The 26,213-nt window shown below is 42.4% G+C and overlaps 1 protein-coding gene across 2 annotated transcripts in view; it reads left to right on the top strand.

The window, feature by feature from the left end:
- Positions 1-1,007: 1,007 nt before the first annotated feature.
- Positions 1,008-26,213, top strand: part of plppr1 (phospholipid phosphatase related 1) — a 44,475-nt gene continuing 19,269 nt past the window's right edge. Inside the window, exons 1-2 of one of the 2 annotated variants that reach the window (XM_068706882.1) lie at positions 1,008-1,239; positions 15,077-15,186. In XM_068706882.1, the coding sequence (XP_068562983.1) occupies positions 15,127-15,186 (60 nt within the window). In that variant the 5' untranslated portion in view covers positions 1,008-1,239; positions 15,077-15,126. The remainder of the gene's footprint in view (positions 1,240-15,076; positions 15,187-26,213) is intronic. The other variant, XM_068706880.1, reaches the window with a different exon arrangement.

Here is a 26,213-nt window from a genome sequence, read left to right on the forward strand (position 1 = left end):
GATATCGTTAGGCCATATGAATACATTCAGAATTCTATTAGCCAATAATTCAGATGGCAGTCAAACAGGATGATGTCAACATAACTATGAAGTGTAACCTATACTGGGTTTTCAAACTTACAATCGCTTCAAAGTGATGAAATATACAATCCGTTTAGGCTTGGATTGCAGCAGACTCCTCCGACAGGTCTGGCCTACTCTTAAATTCTGTTTCTACCGAAGGGAAAATTAAAAATACAAGAAAATTGGTGAATGGGGCAAGTTCTCCTAAATCACTCGCACAAACCACGACAGACCAGATCTGTTCCAACAAGTGGTTCTTGCATGAGGCCAACTGTGTTGAAGCCAACGTCTAGTGGCTATTAGAGGAACTGCACTTTGAAGGCTTCATACATATATATTTAAATATCAAACCAATCATACAACCCGTCTGTAAAATCGTTATTAATATCAGAATATGTTTCATTCATGCACTTCTGTGTCATTGTTTTGTGAGTAAATGCTTCATTTAATTGTAGTAGTGGGAGTTCAGGAGGTTCTCCTATTATTTTGCCTCATGGCATTTGACAAAAGTGTATCTTTGGACTTGATGTGTTTATCCTACATTTTATTAGGCTTCCGACAAATACATCTCATATTTGTCTTACATGGTAATAACATGCATTGCAAATAAAATGTCCCTATTGAAGACCACATTTTGGTTTGTATTAAAATAAAAAACTATTCCGTGAAAATGGTACCAGTATGAATCTTCAGAATCTCATATCAACATCAGCGACTGTACCTCAACAGCAAAGTATTCCGTCCAACAGTAAACGTGTGAAGCTCCATGAATATGAAGCAAGGACTGAGAGGACACAAAGCAGCCTCTCTGGGGGTAAGCAAAGCAGTGTCCCTATAGGACCTGGGGGGCTACAGGCCAGGCTGGCTGGGAATATGACGGCCACAGACAGCCGACTTGCTTGTAACACAAGGTCCCACTCCCCACACAGCATTAAGTACGCTCCGCCGGACCCGAGTACGCGTCTTGTCCCCGCCCCCTCCGACAAGGCACAGCATCCGCACGCTGCGTGATCCCCATCACAAACCGAGAGCGGCGGCTTCGCAGAGCCCGATGGAGTAGTAGTACTAGTAGTAGTGGGAGTGCTCGCGGGTTCCTTTCGCCCTCTTCTCCTCCTTTTTTTTTTGTTGCTTTAATGGATTCGCCTTTTCTCCGGAATACCGCTTCATCCCATCGCGGTAAGTGTGCGTGGTGCCCGCGAGACGCTGTGGTTGGTGAGAAATAAGAGGAAACGGGACTGTGCAGCTATTGTCTGTTGCTGTGGCAAGTTCGGACCTCAATCAAGTCGCAACGCGGGGGTCTATTCAGATCGGGGAAAAAGGAATCGAAGCTCGGATTTGGGTTGTTAGTGGGGACATGTGTGGAGGGCAGTGTTTAAATGATTATAGAGGATCGATATCGGTATTTGAACAGACACCTGTCTCTCTACCAGCAACAGTGACCGTCCTCCGGGGCTTATTTACGCCCTTACAAATACGCGTTTTTTGCCGAGCGCTGCGCATCCCTTATTTATAGGAGTAGAATAAACATATGTGCAAACGTGTCGCCTCCGTTGCCGAGCAAACGTGTGTCTTCAGCACAGCAGGAAAAAAATAAATAAAAAATCGGCCCATCTCCCCGACATCACAGGGTGGCTGTTCCTCCACGAGCCCCCCCCCCCCCCCTCCCACCATAGACATGCACGGCGTGGTTGATGCTCTTCAGATCACCGAGACGCTGAGATCCCATGCTTGTTGAGGTGCCTTGTTGAGCGGTATATAGGGCAATTAATTCAGTGCAGCGTTTGCCATCATCACCATCACCATCATCATCCTCATCCTCTCCTGATTGCTTCTCCTATCATCGTATTCGGAAGAAAAAAAACTGTGCATGTGCAGACTTGGCCTTATAGCTTGAATGTGAGAGCGGAGCAAAGGGGCCGAACCTCGTCTTCTAATGGTGTGCTCCCACAGTGAAGGAAATACCAGCACGAACACTATCAGATTCCAGATGTAAAGGAAGGGCTTCTTTGTTATGAATGTCTGATTTGGTCCAATATGACCTTATCATAAAGCTGCTCTCTGGACATGAGGTTCAAATGCATGGGGGGGTGGGGGGGTGGGGGGTGGTATTTGATTTGACTCTAAGTTGTGTGTGCGGCTGTGAATGTGATCAAACAATACATTTAAACAAATCTTGGGCGAATAACAATCAAATCTTGCCGAGTGGGGTTGAGAGGCGTTGTGGACCAGTGACCACGCTGGACCCTCCATGTGCAGCAGAAGTCAACGTAGCCCTGCCTCTATTGTCCAAACAAGTGCTGCTTATTTTGAATCACTTGATTATTGGATAGTACCCCCCCCCCCCCCCAGTGGTGGAGATATGATGCTTAATATGCTTCCTGCCTGTCTGCACGTTGCCATCTGTACTGGATCCTCCTTGTGTGCCCTGGCCTGATAGTATCACCCTCCCAGAGAGGCACATATTTCTATACCCAGCTATTTGTACCTGTGAATTTGTGCGTTTTGTATTTGATGCTCATGCTCGTCTCTGGAGTACACTGGAGCAGGCAAACGGTATTATTCAACAGACAGATGGCGGGCGGCTGGGCAGCAGGTGAGCCTTTCCTTGGCTGTCAGCGAACGCGAGACAACTCTTGGCATAAACCTTCCCGCACGCCACACAGCGTCACAAGTGTGCGTTTTACACAGTGTGCATGTGTGTGTGTGTGTGTGTGTGTTGAAGGTTTGAGTATGCAAATGCTTCTTCGCAGACAAGAGAGTGCACACAGGAAGTGCATGTGTAAAAGGTCTCATTCTATGTTGCTCACGCAGAAGGTCTTGTTTTGCTGTAGGGTGCCTGTGTGTGTGTGTGTGTGTGTGTGTTTGTGTTTGCCTTTCCTTGAAAGGTTATGTCACTTTTGACCAATCAGACAGCAAAACAGGCTGAGGTCACGGTGACATCATCGGGCCCCGGCAATGATATGCTGTAGTGATGTTCGCTCGTGACATCATCAGCGGCATCAGGTACTCTCAACAGATTATGATTGTTGTTGTGCACGTTATTATTATTTAAAAAAAAATTAGATTCATCAGTATTATTGTTGTGATGATCATTTGCCAATTTTGACATATGATTTTGATTTTGTCTGTTTTGACAAAAAAAAAAGTGCCAGTTTTGGTGACATTTGAGTCCTTGGATGTTAGTAGTTTGATGTTATTGTCTAGTTTTTTTAACAATGACATATTTCTCATTACAGTATAGTCTAATGTTGGTTTATAACATTGTGATGGACGTTGTCGTTGTTGTTAACTGTTAATTGAAATCATGGGGAAATACTTTCCTGGGCGTCCACGTTCTTCTTCTTTGTCCCTTTTTTTCATTATCTCTCGAGTTAGTTTTTCAAACCCTCCACGTCATAGTTTTTATTTTTTTTTTCCGCAATCTTTGTGCCTTCCGTGTGATTTAGGCTCTTGACACTTTTAGCCCTGCGAGCCCAGCTTTTAGAACAAAGCCGCAAACGCAGCTTTGGTTATCATCGGACGTTCGCGCGGGACGGACGGCGTGAGGGTTGCTGCTCGCATCCCGTGAGATTTGTCGAAAATTGAAACTGAGCTCTAGTTGTACGATCGCCTCGTCACATCGCGAGCGATGACTCCAAACATGCAAGTGAAATGTAACATGGGTCCCGAACAGCAGCGAGTGAGTGCTCAGGGAAACTGGATAACACAAACACATATCGCTTCTGGCTATTTACACTAAAATGCTTCAGTTGTTTCTTGCTGCTTTTTTGGAGCACACAAAGCTGCTACGGTGCTCTTAACGCATGGCGAACAACAACAAAAATCAGATAATCTTGACACGGTGCTGTTCTGAAATGTGTTACAAATTCCAAAAAACGGCAGGGAGACGTTGTTAAAACACCAGAAGGGAAGCTTCAGGAAGCGCTGACCTCTGAACCCATGTCTGCTGTCTAACTCCTCCTCCACTACCACACTAGAGACTGGCTATTGATCACACGCACACACACACACACACACACACACACACACACCCTTTCCACGCTCCGTTGATAGCAGGTATTTGATTACCACAAGATGTGGGGGGCAGTGTTATTAGAGCAGCGGGTGTGTCCAGATCGGGCCGTATATCCGTCACCGCGACGTCTCCTGGGAACGCTTAGCCCTAAGGTGAGATAAGGCCTGCCTCTGAAGACCGAGAGGCCCGCCCCTTTATCTACGAGGAGGCTGATATATTCCCGGCGATGTAGTGTGAGAGACGAGCAGGACGCCGGCTGCGCCTCGTCAATGTGTTTGCCTCGGTTTGCCGGAAGCCAAATACAAACGCAATAACGGCTAATGTGGCTTAACATCTATATTTACAAGGATGCTTGATTCATTTGAGGGAAGAGTGGTATGTTGCTGGCTTGAGTACACAAATGCAGTCAGCTATTCGTAGCGTGCCAGACTGCAGCGGCATGCTTCTCAGCCCAGACTCGTGTATGTAATTAGTTTGAATGGAAATGGGAGCTAATGGAGAAATACTTGAAATTGCAGCCAAATATCGCTGGCTGAGATTTTAATGGTAACGAATCATATTAAAGGGGGAATTTGAGATTGATAATCCTCATATTTATATAGTGTATAAAGTGAAAACACATCAAGATATCACATTTCAAAAAATGCAAAGCACCACAGTTGGGTAGAATTATTTGTTTGATTGTTCGTCACGAGTTTCCACTGTGACTTTTTAATGAATCTTTTGGCAGACGTTGCAGCAACTTCAATTAATGTGTATGTTAATTTGTTATCGAACATCAAACCCTCTACCTTTGCGGAGCTCCTCCGGACACGTAGGCGGCGATCACGCTGATAAGCAACAGGAGAAGTGAGAGCGGAGTCATTTGTACCTCGAGTGTTCTCAAAGTGAGGATGTGGAGCACATTTTCAGATGTGCCGCGGTTTTATTTTATACGTTTTTTTTTTGTCTACAAAGCCAATTCGTCGTGAAGGGAGCAACCGTGTAAGTTGGAATTGTTTGAACTTAACCAGAACATTTTTGGCGCTTTATGAATCCATGCATGTAGACGTGAGAGGAAAGAGCCGAGAGAACCCGGTGAATTATTCTGTGTAAGTAAGGGTTCCTTATGTAAATGTACAAGTACAACAATGTACAAATAGAAGTACCTTAGTTCAAAATCCATAAGTAAGAGTAGCATACATACAGTAAGTATTATGAGCAAGTTGTACTGAAAGTATTAAAGTAAGTACTGTACTGTACTCAAGTGGTTTTCAGTCAGTTTCTCCAAAAGGCTCACCATCTGACTTTTCTGTAATCTTTGTTTTTTTTTGTGTGAAATAATAATTTTAAGGATAATGAGGGAAATGTGTCTTTGTGGAACTGCTTATCATATCATATCAAGTGAAAAGGGACGACGATGCTGCTTCTTTGTAGGTAGTCACTAGGTTAAAGGTTGGGAGCCGGTGGTTTAGTCTTCAGCAATGCATTGAGTCTGATACGCTTATCATGTTTTAATGTAAAATGTGAATCTGAAAGTAACTTTATCCGTCCTGTACTTGTGATGAAAAGTACAATATTTGATTTATTTATTAGAAGTATAAGTATAAGGTAGTCTTAGTCATCGTTGCAATCATTTCGTTCACAAGCACATCTGTGTTTGTACTTTAGTTATGTGAATAGAAAGACTCTTTACCTTATTCTTAACTTCTTGTGACTATATGTCTCTAGAAGGCACTAAAGTCTACTTTAGATGTGCATTAAACGTCCATCTAAAGGAGTAGAAGTACAATTGTGAAGTACTTGACTTGAGTATTTGTATTTAAGACTCCTCACATGCCTGATGTTGTAAGAATATTGAGAAATCTCAGAGGGGGGAGAGTTCTCTATCTCCAGCTGGGTCAGGAGGATGGTGCATTGGATTTTTGCCGTTTAGCTATTTTTAAGACGCACAAAAGCTCCAAAATTCACGAGTTGGATCTTTACTGACGTATTTCATATCATCAATAAACCATTAAAATATCTTGTGTTAACCGCAGACTTTTATTTCAGGCATCTAGCGAAAAAAACATAAAAACAAAAAACATTGACTTCAAGTGAAAGTGCAGGAATGCTAACTCATTTCCAGGTTTTAGGACTCGCTCCTGCAGCAGGAGTCTATTCTATCGGGCTGAATAATAGCTGAACATCCAGAGATCAAGAGCCCGTTTGATCTAAGTATAGACGGAAATCTGGAGACGTTACAATGCAGCATGACATAAAAAACTTACACAGCATCACTCAGCATTCAACACACACACACACACACACACACACACACACACACACACACACACACACACACACACACACTACAGAACCCTTGGGGAGGGACTCGTGAAATGCATTTTTTTCCCCCCAACTTAAGAATTTACATTCATACATATGCAAATATACCTGAAGCCCTTGCAGTTGTTTAATTTGTTGAAATGCAAAGCAACAAACCGCCATTCCTGCGGCATTAATTCACTGCTTTGGCTCAACCCGAATATATAGAATTACATCTAGAAGAAATACGATATTATAAAATTTAATTTAGTTTTAATCGTCGCTATGAAGAACCAATAATTGGTCAATAAAAGTCGATTGTATTGAGAAGGAAGCTCAAATCAAAAATAAGGAGAAAAGCCTCTTCAAGGTGTCACCACACTGTATATTAAATAGCAGAATATTCACAAGTGATAATTAAGTAGGTGAGAAAATCAGTTTTTTTTTGTACAGTTGAGAAAAGCGCAGACGGAGGTATGACATTGTGGCAAAAAGGATCACGGCTGTGGCCATGAGACAAAATGAGAGTCCTCACTCTGGAAAAAGAGACGATGGTGAAACCCAGTCCAGCAGCTGAGACGAACCCTTGATATGTGTGAGTACAGAAAACGTGTTTGAAGACTTTTGAGACTGTATGCTGTCGGTTAGCGGCATCTGAAAGAAAAACAAGAAAAACAAGCTTAATACTTCCTCAGCCCTTCTCTGCCGCTTCTCTTTCTCTCGTACTGTAAAGTCTCTCTCAGGGGGGAATGCTTTTTTTATTCTTAGTTTGAGAAGTTTGGATTCTTTTCTCAAAAGGACATTCCTGATCTTTTACTGTCAACCTCCCTCTGTGTGTGATCTCGTCTTACTTGTCTCTGTCTTTGACATTCTTGTGTCCTCTACTGTATATCGTTGCCAGGCATTGTTCAGCTTTTCCAGTTAAGCTTTCTGTCAGAAAGACAAAAAAACAAACAATGGAGTGATGCTGTTCTTCACTGTGGTTCAGCGCTGTTTTCATTAGAAAGAAGCGACAACGTAACATGGATTAAAGACACACAGCCACATTTCTAGCGTGTATGGAGAGCTTTGATAAGAGTATCAGAATATTTAGCATTGCACTCTTATAACATGATTGACAGATAAAAGACATTAAAATGAATCAAAATCGATGCAGCAGAAACCAGAGATATTGTCCTTTATATTCAAGACATTCTCCTTCCTTGTTTGAACCTGACGCCTACATTACCCACAATTCAGATTGGTTCATAAAAAGCCAGAGATTTGCCAAGAAAGAGTGTTTTAAAAAACAGATGATATCTTTGGGTTCTGTCGCTTCAATTTGGATTTCTCTTCTTATCTTTCGAGCTACAAGGACGTGATCCCTCACCGGCTTTCCCACACACCCGAACACCCAATTAATTGTGTTTGCTGGAATGCGTGACCAATTCGAAGGCTTGAACCCGCGGCGGCTCTGTGGGGATGAATGAGCGCTTTGCTTCGGCACCATCTGTGTGTTAACACAGCGAGTTAATGAGATTTGATTGCTAATGCCAACAAAGTTGTTGAATATCTTCGGCAACGTAAAAGCTCAGTATCACTCTGGTGGAAGTGAATCAAAGTGAAAGTGGGGGATGTTCAAATCATATTTTCTGCATAGTAATTTGAGTCTTTTTTTTCTGTCAACAGAAGGTCTCGGGGCTCTTTAGTCATGCATTTGTAAGGGGAATTGCAATGGTAATGGATTCTTATTTTGTTTGCAAAGTATTTGACAACATTTGCTATAAGCTACTGTGTGAGCAGCTTCAGTTTGAATTCATATGTACGGTGAACCCTAAATGTAACGTATGCATATGCATGTGGTAGGTGTGATATGTGGAGGCGCCAAGAACCGTGGCTGCCAGTAAGAAGAGGAAGCATCAAAACGTTATCTGTAATTCCTGCTGAAAATGACGAGCAGCAGGTCCCAGAAGAGGGAGTTCATCTCCCCCAAATGAACCGCCTTCTTAAGCAAGATTTAAGCCTCGTTTTGTCTTTTTTTTTTTATCCCTCCTCTGTTTGTCTTTCCTCATGCCTTTCCTGACTCTGACTCTCCCATTCTTTCCCGCTCTATCCGCCGTGAGTCACTGATGTTTAGCTCTGAGGGGAGATATGGAGAAGAAAGACGACAATGTTATTTTATGTTAACACACATTTTTTTTGTTTTTTTTTATGTGCACGATAGAGCGCGTTCATCACTGCCTGACAAAGTTTGGAATGACATTCTCCAGGAAAGTAGCGCAAAAAGGCAGTGGATGTGCATTTTTCAGAAATTGTACTGCTTTGTCAACAAATGCTTTGTGAGAAAATCCATTGTTATTGTTTTCCACGGAAAAAATGGATTCCCCACTGTTGAGAAAGCCCTTGGGGAAGTATGAAAACCGACTGGAGCAACAGAGATGCTCCACTGGCGAGATATAAGCAGCTGTGGGACAGCTCCGTGTCCGTGATGGAGAGACAGAATGCAGGAATTTAAAACGAGATGTGTACACCATGAGTCTAAAAAAGTCTAAAAAAGGGGGATTCATGGTCTTTGAGGGTTGTATAATAGATGTTAAAAATAATCCTTTGGTGACAGCAGGAGCGTGTTCAACGGCAACAAAACTCTCTGTAGTCCAAGTGAAAGGCATACCAGTGAAGGGTTTGGACACAGACTGGCATGCTGAGTTGGCGTGTGTCCCAGCAAAACATGCTCCTTGGTTTTCATGCAAAAAAAAAAAAAGCCTCAAAATAGCCTCGTTTCATTTGTTGCTTTTCATTTTTGAATGTATTGTATTGTTTGGACCTCCAAAATAACGAGATGGTTCATCTCAAGAGACTAAAACCTTAAAATATTCTATTAACAGTGATTCAAAAATCACTTAAAGCCAAAAATGAAATCAGCAACTCGATAAATTAACAAGACAATTAATACATTATTTGATTGTGTCAGCGCTATAGTTTCCTCTCATATAGAGCGTCTTCCAGCTTGGTCCAAAGTCCAATATGTTCGAACGTGAAGTAGCCGGTGTGCAGCTTTTTTGGAATTTGCACAAGTTGGATAACTGATGCTCCTTTTGTTAAAGTAGAAAGCACAGAAGAGCTACACCACCGACATAACTGGAAGGCAATATTTCCCCAGCTCTATCACCGACTCTGTCATTGTGACACTTTTAAGTCGCAGTCAGGCAGAACGACTCGGCCGGAGACCAGGAGATGGTCAATCAGGCGATATTCGTGGGCTCAATATTTCAACGTCAGCTCTCGCCGTCTCTGGGAGGACAGCGTTCCCGTCTAGACAAAGTCATCACAGGCTGGCTGAGTGGAGAGGAGAGACTGATGAATCCCGACAAGGCCTGTGGGCGGCTCGTTTGATGAGCTCGCCTCTGGGAAGACGATCTGATCACCTTTCATCTGACTGTAATTAACCGGCTCTCGGATTGGGAAGAAAAACGCTCCTCGGTTTTGTGATCTTTGGTACATCTTTTGAAGCCGCGATGTCTCGCGGCGAGAGGCAAAGAGAAATCTTGTTAAGACTTTACTGTGGTCCAATTGTTCAAGCGCTGTGACTCCTCAGAGCTGTGAGGCTGTTCTGGTTGTGTGAGGAATAAGTGGATGTTGTGTAAACTCTTTGACATTGAGTGCGGCCCCCTTAAATTTTCTGATTCGAATCATCTGTCACGGAGCCCCGAGTGAAATCATCAAGCTCACAGCCACACTGTCAAATTGCCAGTTTTTATTTTTTTTATTTTTTTTGTCTCTTCCCTCTGCGGCCACAGAACAAGGCAAAAATAAAAGCTTACTCTGCACAGCTTCTTTTAGTTTGGTTCTTAAAATTAGACCACGTCTTAAAAAGATTCAGGGTTGTGTGGCCACTTTGAGCATCAAAAAGACAATACTTGCCAATCATTTAGGTAAGCCACTAGTTCTAGTCATTTTACTTGAAAATAAAGTACATATTGTTGTATGTCATATGCATAGTTCAATGAGTTTTCCATCACTCTGTTCATATAAATTGCATTGTGGCCTTCTCTCTGCTCTGTTTTGTGTATAATCTTATCGCAAATGACAATAAACCGACAGGTGACTGTCATCCTCTGCTACATGGACCCGTCAAGAGAAATCAAAATTCGACGACGGACAATAAGTGAACACAGCGCTGCGCTGCGCCTTCATATGTTTACTTATCTTCTCTGACACCACAAAGAGCTCACAATAGAAGTTATTGATCGTGAGCGCTGTCTGCCGAGAATGCAACTTGTTTCAGCAACTTTATAATGAGGAACTGACAAAGTAAATGAAGCAAGCACAAGCGCAGCACCCTTCTGTTTACCTCTGTAACACTTCGCTATTGATTGAGGGGGGGGGGGGGGATCTATGGTTGTGTGCTGGGCTGTCTGGCGCCCCAGCGGTTACTAGCATACTGTATAACTATGGTTGCAACATCCCTCTGTTGCGTGTCATCCCCCGCCCAAATAGGTCAGGTGTGAAAGTCATTAAACTGGTTTATATTCGTTTTCAAAATGCTGTTTATTAGTAGAACCAATTTATGCTTTTGAATACATTTGTTGTTCCTTTATAGATCGATTGTTAGCCATTCTGATTGCCGGTGTTTGGCTTGTGATGTATTGTGCATCATAGGCTGACTGTGCTGCTCAATATCATAATTGCATCATATACAGGGAACGGTGCTTATGGGGGGAAAAAACAAAACAAACCCTCAAACAAATCAAGTTTTCCACTGAGATAAAAATCACAGTTGGTTACATGAACTGTTTCCATTCGACTGGCTTAATAACAGCATGGTTCAGTGGAGCAAGCTGCAGAAATGATGAATAATTTAACCCCTGTTGGTGGTAGGAGAGAAACTTTCAAAACCCGCCAAATATCTTGGAGTATCGGGAAGTATAACTGTGTAAATGTGATTGCATTTAATTTTGGGGGCTTTTTTTTTTTTTTTTTTAAACCACATTACAAACATGACTACTCAATTTCCTCGCGGTAGTTGATGCCTCCCCAGCTGACATAATCTGAAAAGTCACTGAGTCACTGGAGGCCGATTATAACCGTTAATGTGCACTGAGACGGATCGCGAGGATGGCTAGCAGTAGAGGCTTTTTTTTTTTTTTTCTCTCCATGGATTTACTGAAAGCAATTAAATTTACATGGCATGTAAGACTTCTAATGTGGGGCGTTCGCAGTTTTAGCGAAGTGTGAGACCATCCATCAACTGGAAAACCTTAGTTCAGCCTCACCTGACAGCCATCCACCCGGCTGAAGTGTCCTTGAGCGTAAGAGCGAGCCTCCACAGCTCCGCGGTTCATGCCGATTTGATACCTGCGCTGATCTTTCGCAGGTAAAATAAGATTAAGTTTTAAATCTGCAGCTATTGTCACCTTAAGGCAAACTTACACCAGTTTTTAAAGTTTGAAGTAGCAGGCGATGGGATGGCCGGTGCTGATTTGTGTTTCACCACAGATACCAAACTGATTTCTTTCCCGTCTTAAGAGCTGAGAGACTGAGGGTCAGCTTGTTTCCATCTTAATGTCGGGTTGATTATCCTGGATTTAGTGGTAAATGAGACGGGGCAGGCACTTAGGGAATGATTACACCTTTCAGCAGCACTGTGTGCCTGCGTCGAGTGACTCAGTGTGATTGAAGTGTTTGGTTTTTAAATCGCGATGAGAGTTTCACTTGTGTTGTCCTTTGTCAGTGGAACATTGTTTCTTGAGTCACTGTACAGTAGTTTTTACAAATGTTTCTACATGTGTAGATGAACAGATACTCCCAGTGCAGCTGCAATGGAGTTTGAGCAAATGGTTCAGCGAGTGAGTCCCTCACGATCAAATAGGGAAATGCAATCAAACAGTACAAGCTTAAAACAGACCACAGCACAATGCAGCCATAATAAACTTAGCCTATTGCTTGTCCGTCATTCAGGGTTGATCCGAGGAAATTAGCTTATTTGCTTTTTTTTAAGGAGTTCGAGGACAAGATTGACCCTTCTCACATCTGTCCGTTAAATTTAGGGCTAAAGACAGGAGCTCGGTAGCTTAGCTTAGCATAAAGACAGGGAAAGGAATAAAGGCAACACCGGTCATTTCAACATATACAACATGAATGAAACATGTAGCATGCTACTTAGCGACCTTTAAAGAGGCCGGTAGGTGGATTTTGTTACTTTCAGACTTGTCAGCCGAGCTGTTTCCTCCCGTTTCCAGCTGTGGCTCAAAGCTAAGCTAAGCTAACCCGCTGCTGGCCGCACCCTTACGTTTGATGGACAGATATGAGAGCCAAATCAATCTTTTCACTAACAGTAACTCTCGGCGAGAAAGTGAATCAGCGTATTTCACAAAACGCAAACTATTGCTTTAACTCTTAAGTGTTGACTGTTGGATGGAAATTGAAGTAGTAATTAAGGCGTAGAAGTGTGTTACACTAATTGCAGCAACAGTCTTAATTAGCAGTTACAATCAAGCAACAGACAAGATATATACAATAGGCCGACATGTACAGGATTTTTTTAGCCAAAATACGAGAAATATATCCTCTAATTAATCTATTTTTCAGACAATGAATAAAAATGTAGAGTATCGGTATATACTCGTGTATAAGTAGAGATGCGTATGACACATATGAAAATGACACACACACATGGTTTTCCATGTTGACACTGGTATCGTCTTCAAGCTCTGTGGGAGTCCGACTGCTGCTGGGATCCTTGTTCGTTTGATTCTTTACTGCTTTGTTCAGAACATTTTATCTCCAAACTAACTTTTTTGTGTTTACTGTGTTTACTGTGCCTTTGCCATTGCCAACGACTGTTTCTCTGTAATTGTTGTGCATATAAATACAGAACTGGAAACTTCTGCTATTTATTACCAGGTAGTTTCGTAAGAAATGCATCAAAAGGCGAGGCAATCTTGTCAACAATGGAGCAGAAATGTGTTAGATATGTTGGAATCCAACAGAACCTTGCTTAATGGTCTCTCCAGCGGTTGAAATGAGCAGTCGGTGTTCTGGTACATTTCATTATCTACAATAAAAAAAAAACAAATATGAAAAATAGATAAATAAATGTAGAATTTGAATCCACTGATCCTTTTTTTCCTCCAACTTGGCTCCACAACAAATCTTTTCTCCACACTCTCTGCCTTTCATCAGTCAGAACTTCACAGTAGGAAGAGAGAGAGAGAGAGAGAGGGAGGGAGAGGGAGAGAGAGAGAGAGAGAGAGAGAGCTCAAATCAGCCGCAACATTACTCTTTAATTCGGAAATTAAGCATGATTAAAGCCCCACAACACATTCATGATCATTAAATATCTGCGGGGGGTCACATCGCTTTGTTGTTTGAAAATAATAAATCAACAATTACGACTGCAGATACTAGCATTTCTTGCTTTCCACAACCACTTTTAAAACCCACCTAATCTTCTTCCACTGACAGTGCTTGCGCTGTCGGTCCACAGCAATTAAAAACAATGCTCCGAGTGAGAAACAAGCCATCTCAGCCATTTCAGTCCTGGCTCCAGAAAAGCTAATATATCACAGCGTTTTTTTTTTTTTCAATATTCTCCTCTCATCTTCTCTACTTATTTCCATTTGATTTCCACTCTCACTAACAAGCTCTCTAGATATCTCTATGGGGAAACGCCATGGTATTGTTTGTGACAATTAGGAGCTATAATGAAATGCAGTAAAACACAATGACAGGAGAACGGAAGCAGCGCCAGATGCAGTGTTTGAGTGCTGGAGGTCCGTTCTATCGGTGGGGTTTCAGTCAAGCCAGAGAGAAGTTATTCTTGTTTACATTTTAATAATGCTGTGATTAGTGAGTATGTTCTGTAAAGGTCTAATCTGCACCAAGCGACCACGTCTTTGCCATCAAGGTCACTTTCCACCTGACCCCCCCCCCCCCCCCCCCCCCCCCCCTCGTTTCACAGGGGGTGAGCCCAGTGGTCCCTGGTTGCTCTTTTAGGAGTATTCCTATTACAGGAAGTAGTGAGATTAGTCCATTAATCAATAACCCATTCATGTCATTTATCAAGCACAAATACCAAACATTGTCAGGTTCCAGTTTAACAGATATGATGATTTTAAAACATTGGGCACTGAGATATTATGACAGACATTTTATATTCTTTCTTTTATATTTTCTAGACAACAACAACAAATCATTTCATATTGACAGTGATTGGTAATTGCAGCCTGGCGACCAGTCCGTCTCCCTTATGGAGGTTTTCTTTTGACTGACTGGAAAGAGACTCAAGGGTAGACCTAAGACACAACTCAGGGATTGAATCTCTTATCTGCTCTGGGAGTTCTTAGGATCTCCCCAGAAGGGATTTGCAAAAGGAAAAAGGTCATTTGAGCTGTTCTGCTTGTCCTTTTCTGCCACTGGGACCCAGGATCAGATCTGGATTGATGGACTGGTTTGGCAAGGCCGGAGGTGCTTTTTCTAAGTCTAAGCTTCCCAAGTGTAATGATTTAACAAAATACAGTGGAAAACCTCACCTCGTCCGTTGTTTCTCAGTCTCTATTAAGATATATGGAAAGTTCAAATGAACTTAAATAATAATAATGAATGACTTTCAGGCTGCAGCTGATCGGTCAATGCTGAGAGTGAGATCTAGTGTGATAGGTAGCAGTGGCACCGCCGCGCTTCCCTCATTATCAGATAACGAGCGCTGACACTTGATGTTCCCCGTCTTTGCAGAGTGAGCCGCCGTGAATCCCGAGAGGAGAAGTCTCCCGACAGGAGACAAGATGGCGTCCAACAACACCCTGCGCAGCTACTCCATCATCCCATGTTTCATCTTTGTAGAGGTGAGAGGCTGTGTGTGGAATTATAATCCTGGATTGTGGGGAAATGTACACGATGAGTTTGTGTTTGTGCGTGTTCGTGTGTGAGTGGCAGTTTAACCATGAGCAAATGACCTCCCCGGGTAAATTATACACAGCCAACCAGAGCATAATGTGTTGGAATGGGTGGGAAGCTGTGTGTGTGTGTGTGTGTGTGTGTGTGTGTAAGAACTGTTCTGCTCCTCCATATTTAATTACCATGTCAGCTGAAAGTCCTTAATCAGAGAGATGTCTCAGGACGCCTTCCATTACTCTCTCCTCTCGCTATTTTATACTCTCTCTCACACACACACACACACACTCCTCTCTGAGGAAATATCCTGAATAACAGTCTCCGATGAGCTCACGCCTCCTCTTTTATCTCATGCTTTCTTCTCGACTGACCTTTGTGTCACATTTTCTGACAGCCTCCCACCATAAGACTCTTTCACACTCTAAAAGAATATAATCGTCAGACTATGTGCTCCAAGATAAGTGAAGTTTGATTCATGGCGTCCTTTCTACCTTGCCGCTTTTTTGAGCAGCGTCATGGAATATTGCCGTTTTCTTGCCTCAGTGCTTCTTATCCAAGAATCACACCTCTTTTCACATCCGAGACGTTACCTCAGGACACCCCCAGTTATTGATTCGTCAGATATCAATAATTTAAAATGGAGCTTTGTGTCGCTGAACGAGGAGAGATGGCAAAAAAAAATAAAAAAAAATGCTCCCTGCACGCTTTTGAGATAATTTCCACTCTAATTTCAGCTCGACACCTTAAAATGTGACTTCGCACTTGAGCTCTGCGACACTTCGCCACATCAGGAATAACAAGCAGATGAGCCGGGGAAATCGGTTTTTGACAGATTGCAAGTTTAGCAGCATGCAGGTATGAGCTATTCTCAGAATGACTTAGGAGCGCCTAACACTCCCGTATGCACTCCGGTAAAAGATATAAAAAAAAATGACTGGCACATATTGCGTGGTCTATGCTTATTCGTGTTTGTCAGAATAGGAACAGAGATAATACGCTATGCGTGCTGTATTAGAAATCCCACTTGTGTCAATTGAAATGTCAGTTTTACTCCCACGCAGCCAGACTTCAAGTTAGAGCATGTGGGAAAATCGCCCTGAACAGCATCTGTTAACATAAAAAAAAAAAAACAACAAAGTGGATACAGACACATGTCAAGCATCATCCTCCTGTAATATTTGTTTTTTGAAATGTTTTAATTATGACACACTGTTCATCACCGAGTGTTTCATCTTCTACAGTCCTGCTGTTGGACAGCCTTGTCGTCGTTGTACAGCAGTTTTCTCATTTACAGCTTTCAAGTGTCTTGGCTGGAGTTCAGCGTGAAATGCTCAGTTGGACATTGGTAATCACGGCCGTGCAATTTGCTTAATTAGGATGTGTAACTAGAGGGGGGGGGGGGTTAATGGGTAACTGATTATTGTGTTGGTGACAACATCCCCAGTTCCACATCTAGGTGGTAAACTGTCTTAGTGCTTGTTTATACGGTGGTGCTGGAAACGCCAGTCCTTAGTGGTGGTATTACTTACTATTGGATCTGGGAATGATAGCTTTTTGCCTCCATTGTTCATGAAGAGACCTTCAGCTAATCAGATTTCGGCGACCAGGTTTTGTGTCAAAAATCTGCTTCGGAGACTTCACTGTTACCACAGCAACGTGTGCATCAAAGTTGTTCATTGCTGGTAGTCAGACCAGAATGAAGCCAATCCACAAGAAGCCGTTATTGATGAATCTGATGAGAAAATGAAAATCCCAGTAGTGACTGTGATTTTACTTAATCACATCAGTAATCACTGCAGAGGGAACGGAACGTGTTGACAGTGTCATTCACAGTACTAAATAGGATCACCCCCCGACAGTTCCTGTTTCCACCGGAGTGAGGAAACTTCGTCCCGAAGCTTGCCGCTGTTTACTCGACGCCTAAAGCGAAGCGTGCCTGGGAGGGTGTAATACAAGGAAAAGATGCATTGTGGGAAATGTAGGATCCAGCGTTTTGCAGGTATTACCAATACATGACCTCTACCTCTACTATCTTTTTAAGATCTACAGTATATATGCATGTGGAGTACATAGGTCTATAGACACAGTGATGTTATGATGGAAGTGTGTTCCATGATGGAAAGCATTACATCTGACCAAAAATGTGAAGTATAACTACTTCAATTACTAATTTTAAATGATTTATAATCCGCCAAGTGACTGAAATGATTCATTTGTACACCAGTTGTGTGACATGATAGCACAGCAGGACACCACTGAAGTCCTGAAATGATAACATAACACGTGAAATGACTTCACAAAACGTTTTTCCTTTGCACTTTGCAATTTATTGACATTCATATGTGAAACGCACATAGAAGCAAAAGACAGAGAAATTACCTCAATATCACAATCCCCCCCCCCCCCCCCCCGCAATAAAAGCACCCCATGTATATTTCCTCCATGTTGCAGCAGAGCACAGGCGGAGTGCTACACTGTGACAGCCCGCTGAGCAGCACGCTTTCTTTAATTTTCCCTCACTCCCCCTCTTCTTCACGGACAGCTCTCAGAGGCGTCACATCCAGCTCCGTGTCTCACTCTGCCCTTGCCCGTTTTCTCTCTGTCTCTCCCTCTTTGAAGTCTCTGTCACATCCCCCCCCCCCCCCGGTCTCTTCCTCCTCTGTATCGCTCCATCTCGGTGCCCCTCACTCTTTCCCCTCCTTTGTTTCTCCTTCCCTTTCTTATTTTCGCCCTCTTTATCTTACTCACCCTGCCTGTCACGAAACAGAGCAAGGCAGAGGGACAGTGCCGTCACATGACCGGAGCACAACGCGCTCTGATTGGAGCAGCCCCGGTGCCAGAGGCAGCGTGACAGGGAGGATGCTTATTTATGGTGATTTGTTTATCTAGTCATGTATCATGTTGCTTTTCTGTTACCTAACCTCTAGTTGATGATTTTGTCATTGCCGTTTGCCGTTGCAGCGGACCGTAAAATAAGAATAAGATGGGAGGGCTGCGACGGAGTGCAACAGGAAGACGGGTCACAAGGGAGGAGAAGGAAGGACGAGATGGGGAGGAAGAAGAAAGTATACTGCAGGGAAGGAAGCGAAAGGTTGCAAAAATTATGAAAAATTAATTAATGAAGGAGCTGTGGAGGTGAGCCGTGAAAAATGAGGAGAGAACAGATATATCCTGTGCCTCCCCCTGGATGACATTATGTAATACACAGAGCCCCGGGCGTTCATTCATCTCGCTATTCTCACTTAGACTTCTCAGGTTTCGTGTACAAAAAAAAACCTTATTGAGGGTCTTGTGAAATCTTTAAAAAACACCACCCGCACCAGGCTTTGAGGAAGTGAGTCAATCTCTTGACTATCGTTTGTGAAAATTCCCGCTGTCAAACTAAGAGATGGTTTCTTTCTTTTATCTTGTTCAATCTCATCTTCCAGTATGGTGTAATAATGTTCAGGGCTGTCATGATTTAAAAAATAAATAAATAAATCACTGCAGGGAGTGATGGTCTTTGATGTCGCTCCGTCTCTCTCTCTCTCTCTCTCTCCTCTCTCTCTCTCTCTCTCTCTCTCTCTCTCTCTCTCTCTCTCTCTCTCTCTCTCTCTCGGCTGCACTGACGCAATACGATTTTGAACTTGGGGGATTCTAAAAAGGGGCTTTTATCTGGGGAATCGCATGTTAAATTTAGTTGTGGAACAACACACAGCCTAAGTGAACCTGCTAGCTTTGATTACGTTTGGGCGGGAAACACGCCTGCGATCTGCGATGCTTGCAGTTGGGAGATTTTAATTAAAGGACGCTTAGGAGAGGACAGGTGGATCTGCAGTGGCGAGTCTTTTGAAATTAGGGGAATGGTTAACCCGTGACCCCCACTCATTTAAAAAAAAAAAAAAAAGCTCCTGTTTTGCTTTCATGTCGGGACCCATACAGTATCATTTAAATCAAATTTGAAAGCACATGCGAGTAGAATCGTTAAATCTCCGTTTCATGTGTTTTTCTTTCAACCGCTCACATTAATGCTGTCAGACACCGTGGAGAGAAGCAGACAACACAGAAGTGTCTTTGGAGACTTTCAATGGCAAAACGTCAAGCAGGCAATGAAGATAGAAGGGAAAGTAGTGCAGGCTGAGGTACAAGCGAGGGCTGTAGGCACAATCCTGCTCGTCTTGAAAACGGGGGGGAAAAGTCATTAACAGGTCACAGAAACAAGGCTTGAACAAATGGCTTCAGAGCTTGGCTTGAGCACAAGACAATCTGGCAACGGCTAGAGCAAGACTGAGGCTAAATCCTGACCGGCTTGATTGGGCGGCTGATTGTTTTGCAGGTGATCACTCTGGCAGGGAGCAGCTCCTGAAAGACACGCCCACAGACAGCAAAGCCACTAGAGAGCACGAGTACCATGCAGGTGACTACTGGAATGAACATGTGGCCTTTTGTCCCACAGGGGGACAAAGAGGAAAAGCTGTCTGCCTGAAAATACCATTAGACCCACTTCAGAACAGCATAATTGCTGTTACGTCTTATTTAACATGCCGACTGAAAATATGACAAAAATATGTAAATACTGTAATTTAAGGGTCATATTGACTTAATCTGCAAATGTGCACTGCGCTTTTTATCACATTTTCGCACTGCATCCTCATGAAAGTATACTATTACAATCTTTAGAGCTGCTTATATTTGATCCAACAGGAGACCTGTGATATGAAAAGTAAATTGAATAAGACACAAAACATTGCATGTGGTACAGAATGCATCTATACCTGCAAACCAGGCACAGAAGCCTTAGAAATAGGACCCTAGACATACCCCAAATGGCACGAGATGCTGTACGTAACATATTGATAACCCTGGATCAAGAGGCGAATATATTTGTTATGGCTGGGATTTTTATTTTAATCTATTTAATATAGTGGTTTGTCATTTCTTTTCTTTGAAAAAAACGGTAAAAGACAAATGTTGTGTCTTGATTTGGGGCCCAGAATTAAACTGAATAGCTGGCTGAATTTAATAGATTTTTGAATGCATAAAAAAACAAACAAAAAAACAGCAACAACAAGTAGCTGTCTTCTGTGTCACTTAAAGACAAGTCTGACAACAGAAATGTAGCATCACGGTCTAAATCCAGACTAAGATGCCCATTTCTGTCAGTGAGTCTTTTTTTCCATCCCAGTGTACAAACGCAACATGACAGTGAAATGAAAACCTAGGACTTGGTGGATTTATATAACACATTTCCTGGTTGTTTTCAGGGTCTGAGGGAGGAGATGGCGGTGGGACTGACAGGAACATTTTGGATTGAAGGAGACAAAGACGGGAAGAGATTGGGAACACTGGAGAAGGGGAGGGATGTGTATTCATTTAATTAAGAGTTTTATTATGATGTAATTACCTCTGTATGAAGTGATTACAAACAACGTATGATGACAATTTGAACTTAAGTTAAAGGAGACTGTGTTACTTCTACTAAACACTGGCCCACTGCTAGTTATTCAACAATACGGTTTGCCAACATTACCTAATATCTAATATCACAGACTACTGGTCATACCGGACCAATTACTGCCATCAATGTCATCAAAAACGTTGAGTGTATCGGCTGTGTCTTTTTTCAAACCTTTAGGTCTTCTTTTAGCTCTGTTTTGGTCTCCACCAACGCTTGATGGGAATATCTGGTGCACTAGCTGCTAAATGTTCCCCAGTTTCTACCTTTGTGTGTCTTCGTGTACAGTGGGCTTAGCTGAGAGATTGTGAACCACGACAGTGAAGTTGCGAGCAAAACAAATTGCTGAACGATGCTATTTAATCTCTATAGAGCTGAGGGTAGATGCAGAATTGGGTGATCATTCTCTGTGGGTACCTTTTTAAAATTACAGGCCGTCATTTAATCCAGTTTTAGAATAAAAATAGTGATGAGGACAAATTTAAAGTTGGGAAAGTCTGCGATTTGACTTTGTTAGAGGCCTATAAGCAATTGATTTACACATGTTGGCAGTAGGACATTATTGTCCGCTCCTCTAAAGTGATATACTTACCCTGAGAAATGTATGTCTTGTCAAAACTCAACAGAGGTAGATGGCTGCACCATAACACCCTGCCAGAATCCTGGGTAAAAGAGGCGAATCGTGCCCTCCAAGGGAGAAGGATAATGGCATGCGGCAGTAACTTTGTATAACCGTTTTACGGTAGCCGGTCTTGTCAGTCTGCCCTTCAAACAGCTAATGCAGCGTGACGCTGGCTGGGGAGTGAATATAATGGAGCCACAAGTTGTGCTTTACAGAGAAAGGGACGCTTGTCCAGGTGTGCAACTGTCACATAAAAGCCAGCTCATAATAAAAAGTCACAGAAATGGCAACCGGACGACACAGCTGTTTTCACCACTATTTTCATTTCAGCAGTGCTGGCGAGTGATTTTACCTAGTACACAAGTATTAGCATCAAAATATATTAAAAGTACCAGAAGTAAAACTCTTACTCATTATGCAGAATTTTAGAATGATGCATATTATATTACTGGATTATAAATATTGATGTATTCATGTGTAGGTATCACTATTGCTGCAGCTAGTTAATGCAGGGCGACTTTAAACTACTTACACTGTTGATTATTTCGTATTAATAATCAGAAACTGCAAAGTCAGTTGTAAGGGATGCTGTCTACATACAGTTATTGTAGTGAGAAATACAACAGTGGCCTCTAAAGTGTAGTGGAATAGAAGTATAAACTAGCTCAAAATGGAAATATTCAAGCAGTAGTACCCTGACTCTGAACCAAGTAAGGTCTGATACAGAATACAGGACAGAGGAGAGGAGAGGAGTAAGATCAGGCTCAACAAGCAGAAATTGCTCATCTCTCGTGGCCTGTTTTGGTAATTTGCCACAGCCCGATGACTCTCACGATGTCTAATAGCTCACTGCTTGTTTACGGCTTTCTATGATTTATAGCGAGAAGAAGTAGCAGGAGAAGTAGCAGGAGGCTACAGGAGGGATGAGAATGTGATTGGGATGAATGTAGGAGGGAAGAAATGGTTCAAGGGCATCTTGATCTTCTCAACCAGCCCCATGCTTCGAACCAGCAACCCTAACTTCTCCGGTTACACTGCTCAACACGGGCTGGTGAATGAATGCAAATGTGCAAATGCAAATGAGGTGACGGTCACAATAAATGTGTACTCTAGTGTACACCCTTCTTATTAATCTGCCCAAGCCCTTTTCAGGTATTTCCCTGTAAACCGGAGTTAGGTATGCGATCCCACAAGGTATTACATGGCATTTCTGCAAGCGCAGGAATTTACATATTTTCAGAGACCTGTGAATTATGCGTTAGCCGATTACCCTGCTGGAACGTGTTTGTGGAACAACATTAAATCATGAAATTATCCCTCTCTGGATAATGTGTGCCGCCAAGCTGCATTGATGAAAATGTTGCTCTGACATTCTGGGTTACACTTGTGATTTATCAGAATCAGGTGGAAGATTAGCAATTAAACAATGGCTGACAAGTTCTGCACATCACATCACATCAACACATTCTGTATTTCTGTTCAGGAAACGTCCTTGGACATTTTGAACGTCACGTCACGTCACGTCACGTCACGTCACGTCACATCACTTCACATCATGTCACATCACTTCACGTCACATCACATCACTTCACATCACGTCACGTCACATCACATCACATCACTTCACACATCACATCACTTCACATCACTTCACATCACGTCACATCACATCACATCACTTCACACATCACATCACTTCACATCACTTCACATCACGTCACATCACATCACACATCACTTCACACATCACGTCACATCACATCACTTCACATCACGTCACGTCACATCACGTCACATCACATCACATCACATCACATCACATCACATCACATCACATCACATCACTTCACGTCACGTCACTTCACAGCGCGTCACGTCACGTCACATCACGTCACATCACGTCACATCACGTCACATCACATCACGTCACATCACGTCACATCACATCACTTCACGTCACATCACATCACATCACGTCACATCACGTCACATCACTTCACGTCACATCACATCACATCACGTCACAGCGCGTCACGTCACATCACGTCACGTCACTTCACATCACGTCACAGCGCGTCACGTCACGTCACATCACATCACGTCACATCACGTCACTTCACATCACGTCACGTGACGTCACATCACATCACGTCACATCACGTCACTTCACATCACGTCACGTGACGTCACATCACATCACGTCACGTCACGTCACGTCACAGTACAATCTATACACAATATCTCAATATCTGTCCGTCATAATGTGTGAAAAAAAATGAAATTTGTCTATTAGCCCTTTAATGTTATTCTCTGAAGACTTGTGCATTTGAAATGGATTGGCAAATATATTTTTCTCATTGGAACAACAATCAAGACTAGCCAGCTTCTATTTAACAGACAAGAAGTCCTACAATATCATTTCTGTAACCATTAGATACTATTCTGACAGCGTACATAAGTCAAAACTACTGTGTATTTTCCACTTAGGTGTAGGAAACACGTGACGTGAAGTATGAAAATGCTTGTATGGATAGTATATTATGAACGATGCTGTGTGGGCACTTACCTGTCGTCCTTGTACATTGTTCAGTGATGAACAGTTAGCCTCAAACTCTGCTCCTCCAGCCATATCTGTCTTGTGAGAAATATCTGGGAACTTTGGGAAACGCTAAATAGTGTTTGCAGTCAATGCAGTCGGACTACACTGTGATGAGTTTGAACCCACCGCTTTCGCCTTCAAATTCCTCTGTCAAGGTCAGTTAACTGAGAGAAAGTACTGAGAGAAAGTAAACTAAGATGCTTAGCTACAGCTTCTTCATTGTCTTTTTGTTATTTTGTGCAAAGCCCTTATTCACTGCATCATATCATCAGTACTGTTATTCATTTGTCTTTATGTCTTTTTTGTAATCAGGGCTGGGTAAAGAACTGCCCAATTAAGCCCAAGTAAATCAATCATCAGTCGTTTATTTAGAGAGAGGAACAGGAGGACTTTTTTTTCTACATTTGAAACAGTGAACACTTCTGGTCACATGTGAGTGGCTTCACCTTGCCTTCCGCTCCGAGTATAACCGTGACGTATCGAGGTATGGTGTGCAGCCAAGTATCATGGTTGTAACTGTGTAAATATTACCTTTGTAATAGCAGCATGCAAAAATATCACTAATTAGCTTAGTGTTATTCAAAAAGTTGGCATAGAAAACAATAAAGCCCACGCAGGCCCACACACCTGGACATCTCAGCATGGCCATCTGTCACAAGACGAGATTTGCCAACAGTTCTCTCCTAAACACAGTCGCTTTCTTGCCCCCGCCGTCTCACTGTCCAGTCCGGCTCACACAACCTCCATGGTGTACTGTGGACACAATGGGTTCTGATCAACGGATTTGATTGGACAGGATCTCTTGTTGAGGTTCAGGTCTAAAACAGCTCTAGCTTGTTCTACTTTTATTGTAATGTCTGACTCAGGAAAGCAATGAGGTGTTTAATATATGCTGCTGCAAAAGAAGTACTTATATGCAGGTCCCTGTACTGTAGCATAGGACTAGTACTGTGGTAGAGCTATACTCGTCTAGATGGGGTTTTGTCCCCAAACTCAAGGCTCGTTAACAAAGCACACGATTCAACTAAACAAAACACTTTAACTTAAACTGAGATAACTGATGTGTCTTTACCCATAATAGGATGTGTGTGGTCTGCTCTACCCAACATCACTGGTGTAGGATCACATGCATTTACACTTCTTTTTTGTAATCAGTGTTTCGACATGTTAAAAATGTCTTTTTAATGTTTCTTTATAAATTGAAGGAAAGAATGGCTTGAACAAGAGGGTAAGCTATTGCACCTTTAGGCAAGACTGAAAAAGGTACAAGTCGTAAATGCTCTTTGCCCTGATTTCTTTCCTTGATGTGTAAAATGACAGAATATCAACAGTGGGTGCTGACAGTTAGTGAGCTCACAGTGCACCCACTACTGGGATAAAAATAGGTGAATGTTTTATGGATCCACAGTTAGAAACAACAAATTCTCTCAAAGCACTATTCCTTTATGGGACCCAGAATTAGTTGCTTGTTTTATTTCTTTATGAATCACCGTTAGATTCTACTCTCTGTGCCGTCTTGGCTCTTTGTGAGATAAGATCAATGAAATGTGCAACTTTAGACCTCGACTCCGGATGCATGCAGTGTTTTCACAAACGAGGTCACAAACCGCTGTTCTAGTTGGCTGAAGATGTTTAATAATTGAAATCATCCCAGCAGAATATGGAATAAAGTTCTTGCATCGTACACAACCGAAAAAATGTATGTCGAAGAAACACTTCTCCTTTACTTTATTGATTCATAGGATCAATAAAGCATCTTAATATTGAGGTCTTTTTGCACATTTTCCCTGTAATCACAGGGAGCTGAGTCGCTCTTCTGTGTTGAAGCAACGCTCCTCCTTCCGCGGCAGCATTGCGACACCTGGTGTTGAGGGGAAGTATTACAAATGGCCGGCTTTAACGCGTTAAGACCATTCACATCACTATTATCATGTCTATATGACATTTTAACAACCAAAACTGAACTAAACTAAAAACACTTGGAAGATTGCAGTTTTTCACCTGAGCTCTTACTGCTCTGATGTTACCTTTTCATGACTAATGTCTACATTTACTGGCAGTACCTTCCCTGACTAAGACACTCTTTCCAGTTCCGGTGATGTTGTGGGACTTTTCTTCCTATCTAGCTTTTAAATAGAGACAAACACGTCATCACTCTCCTTTGATATAATAAACCAGAGCGTCTAGTGCCAGCAGGTCGGCGTCAGTATCAACACATTAAGGGCTGAATGACACAAACACAGCTGATTTTTAGAATCCAAATTAAAAGCTTGGCTTTGCAATGTCTTACATTTTATATTCCAGTGTTGGTTCGTTACTGAGG

Source organism: Cebidichthys violaceus, unplaced genomic scaffold, assembly GCF_023349555.1.
Source record: "Cebidichthys violaceus isolate CVI_PGR_0920_01 unplaced genomic scaffold, fCebVio1.0.p SCAF_122, whole genome shotgun sequence".
Taxonomy (NCBI): Eukaryota; Metazoa; Chordata; class Actinopteri; order Perciformes; family Stichaeidae; genus Cebidichthys; species Cebidichthys violaceus.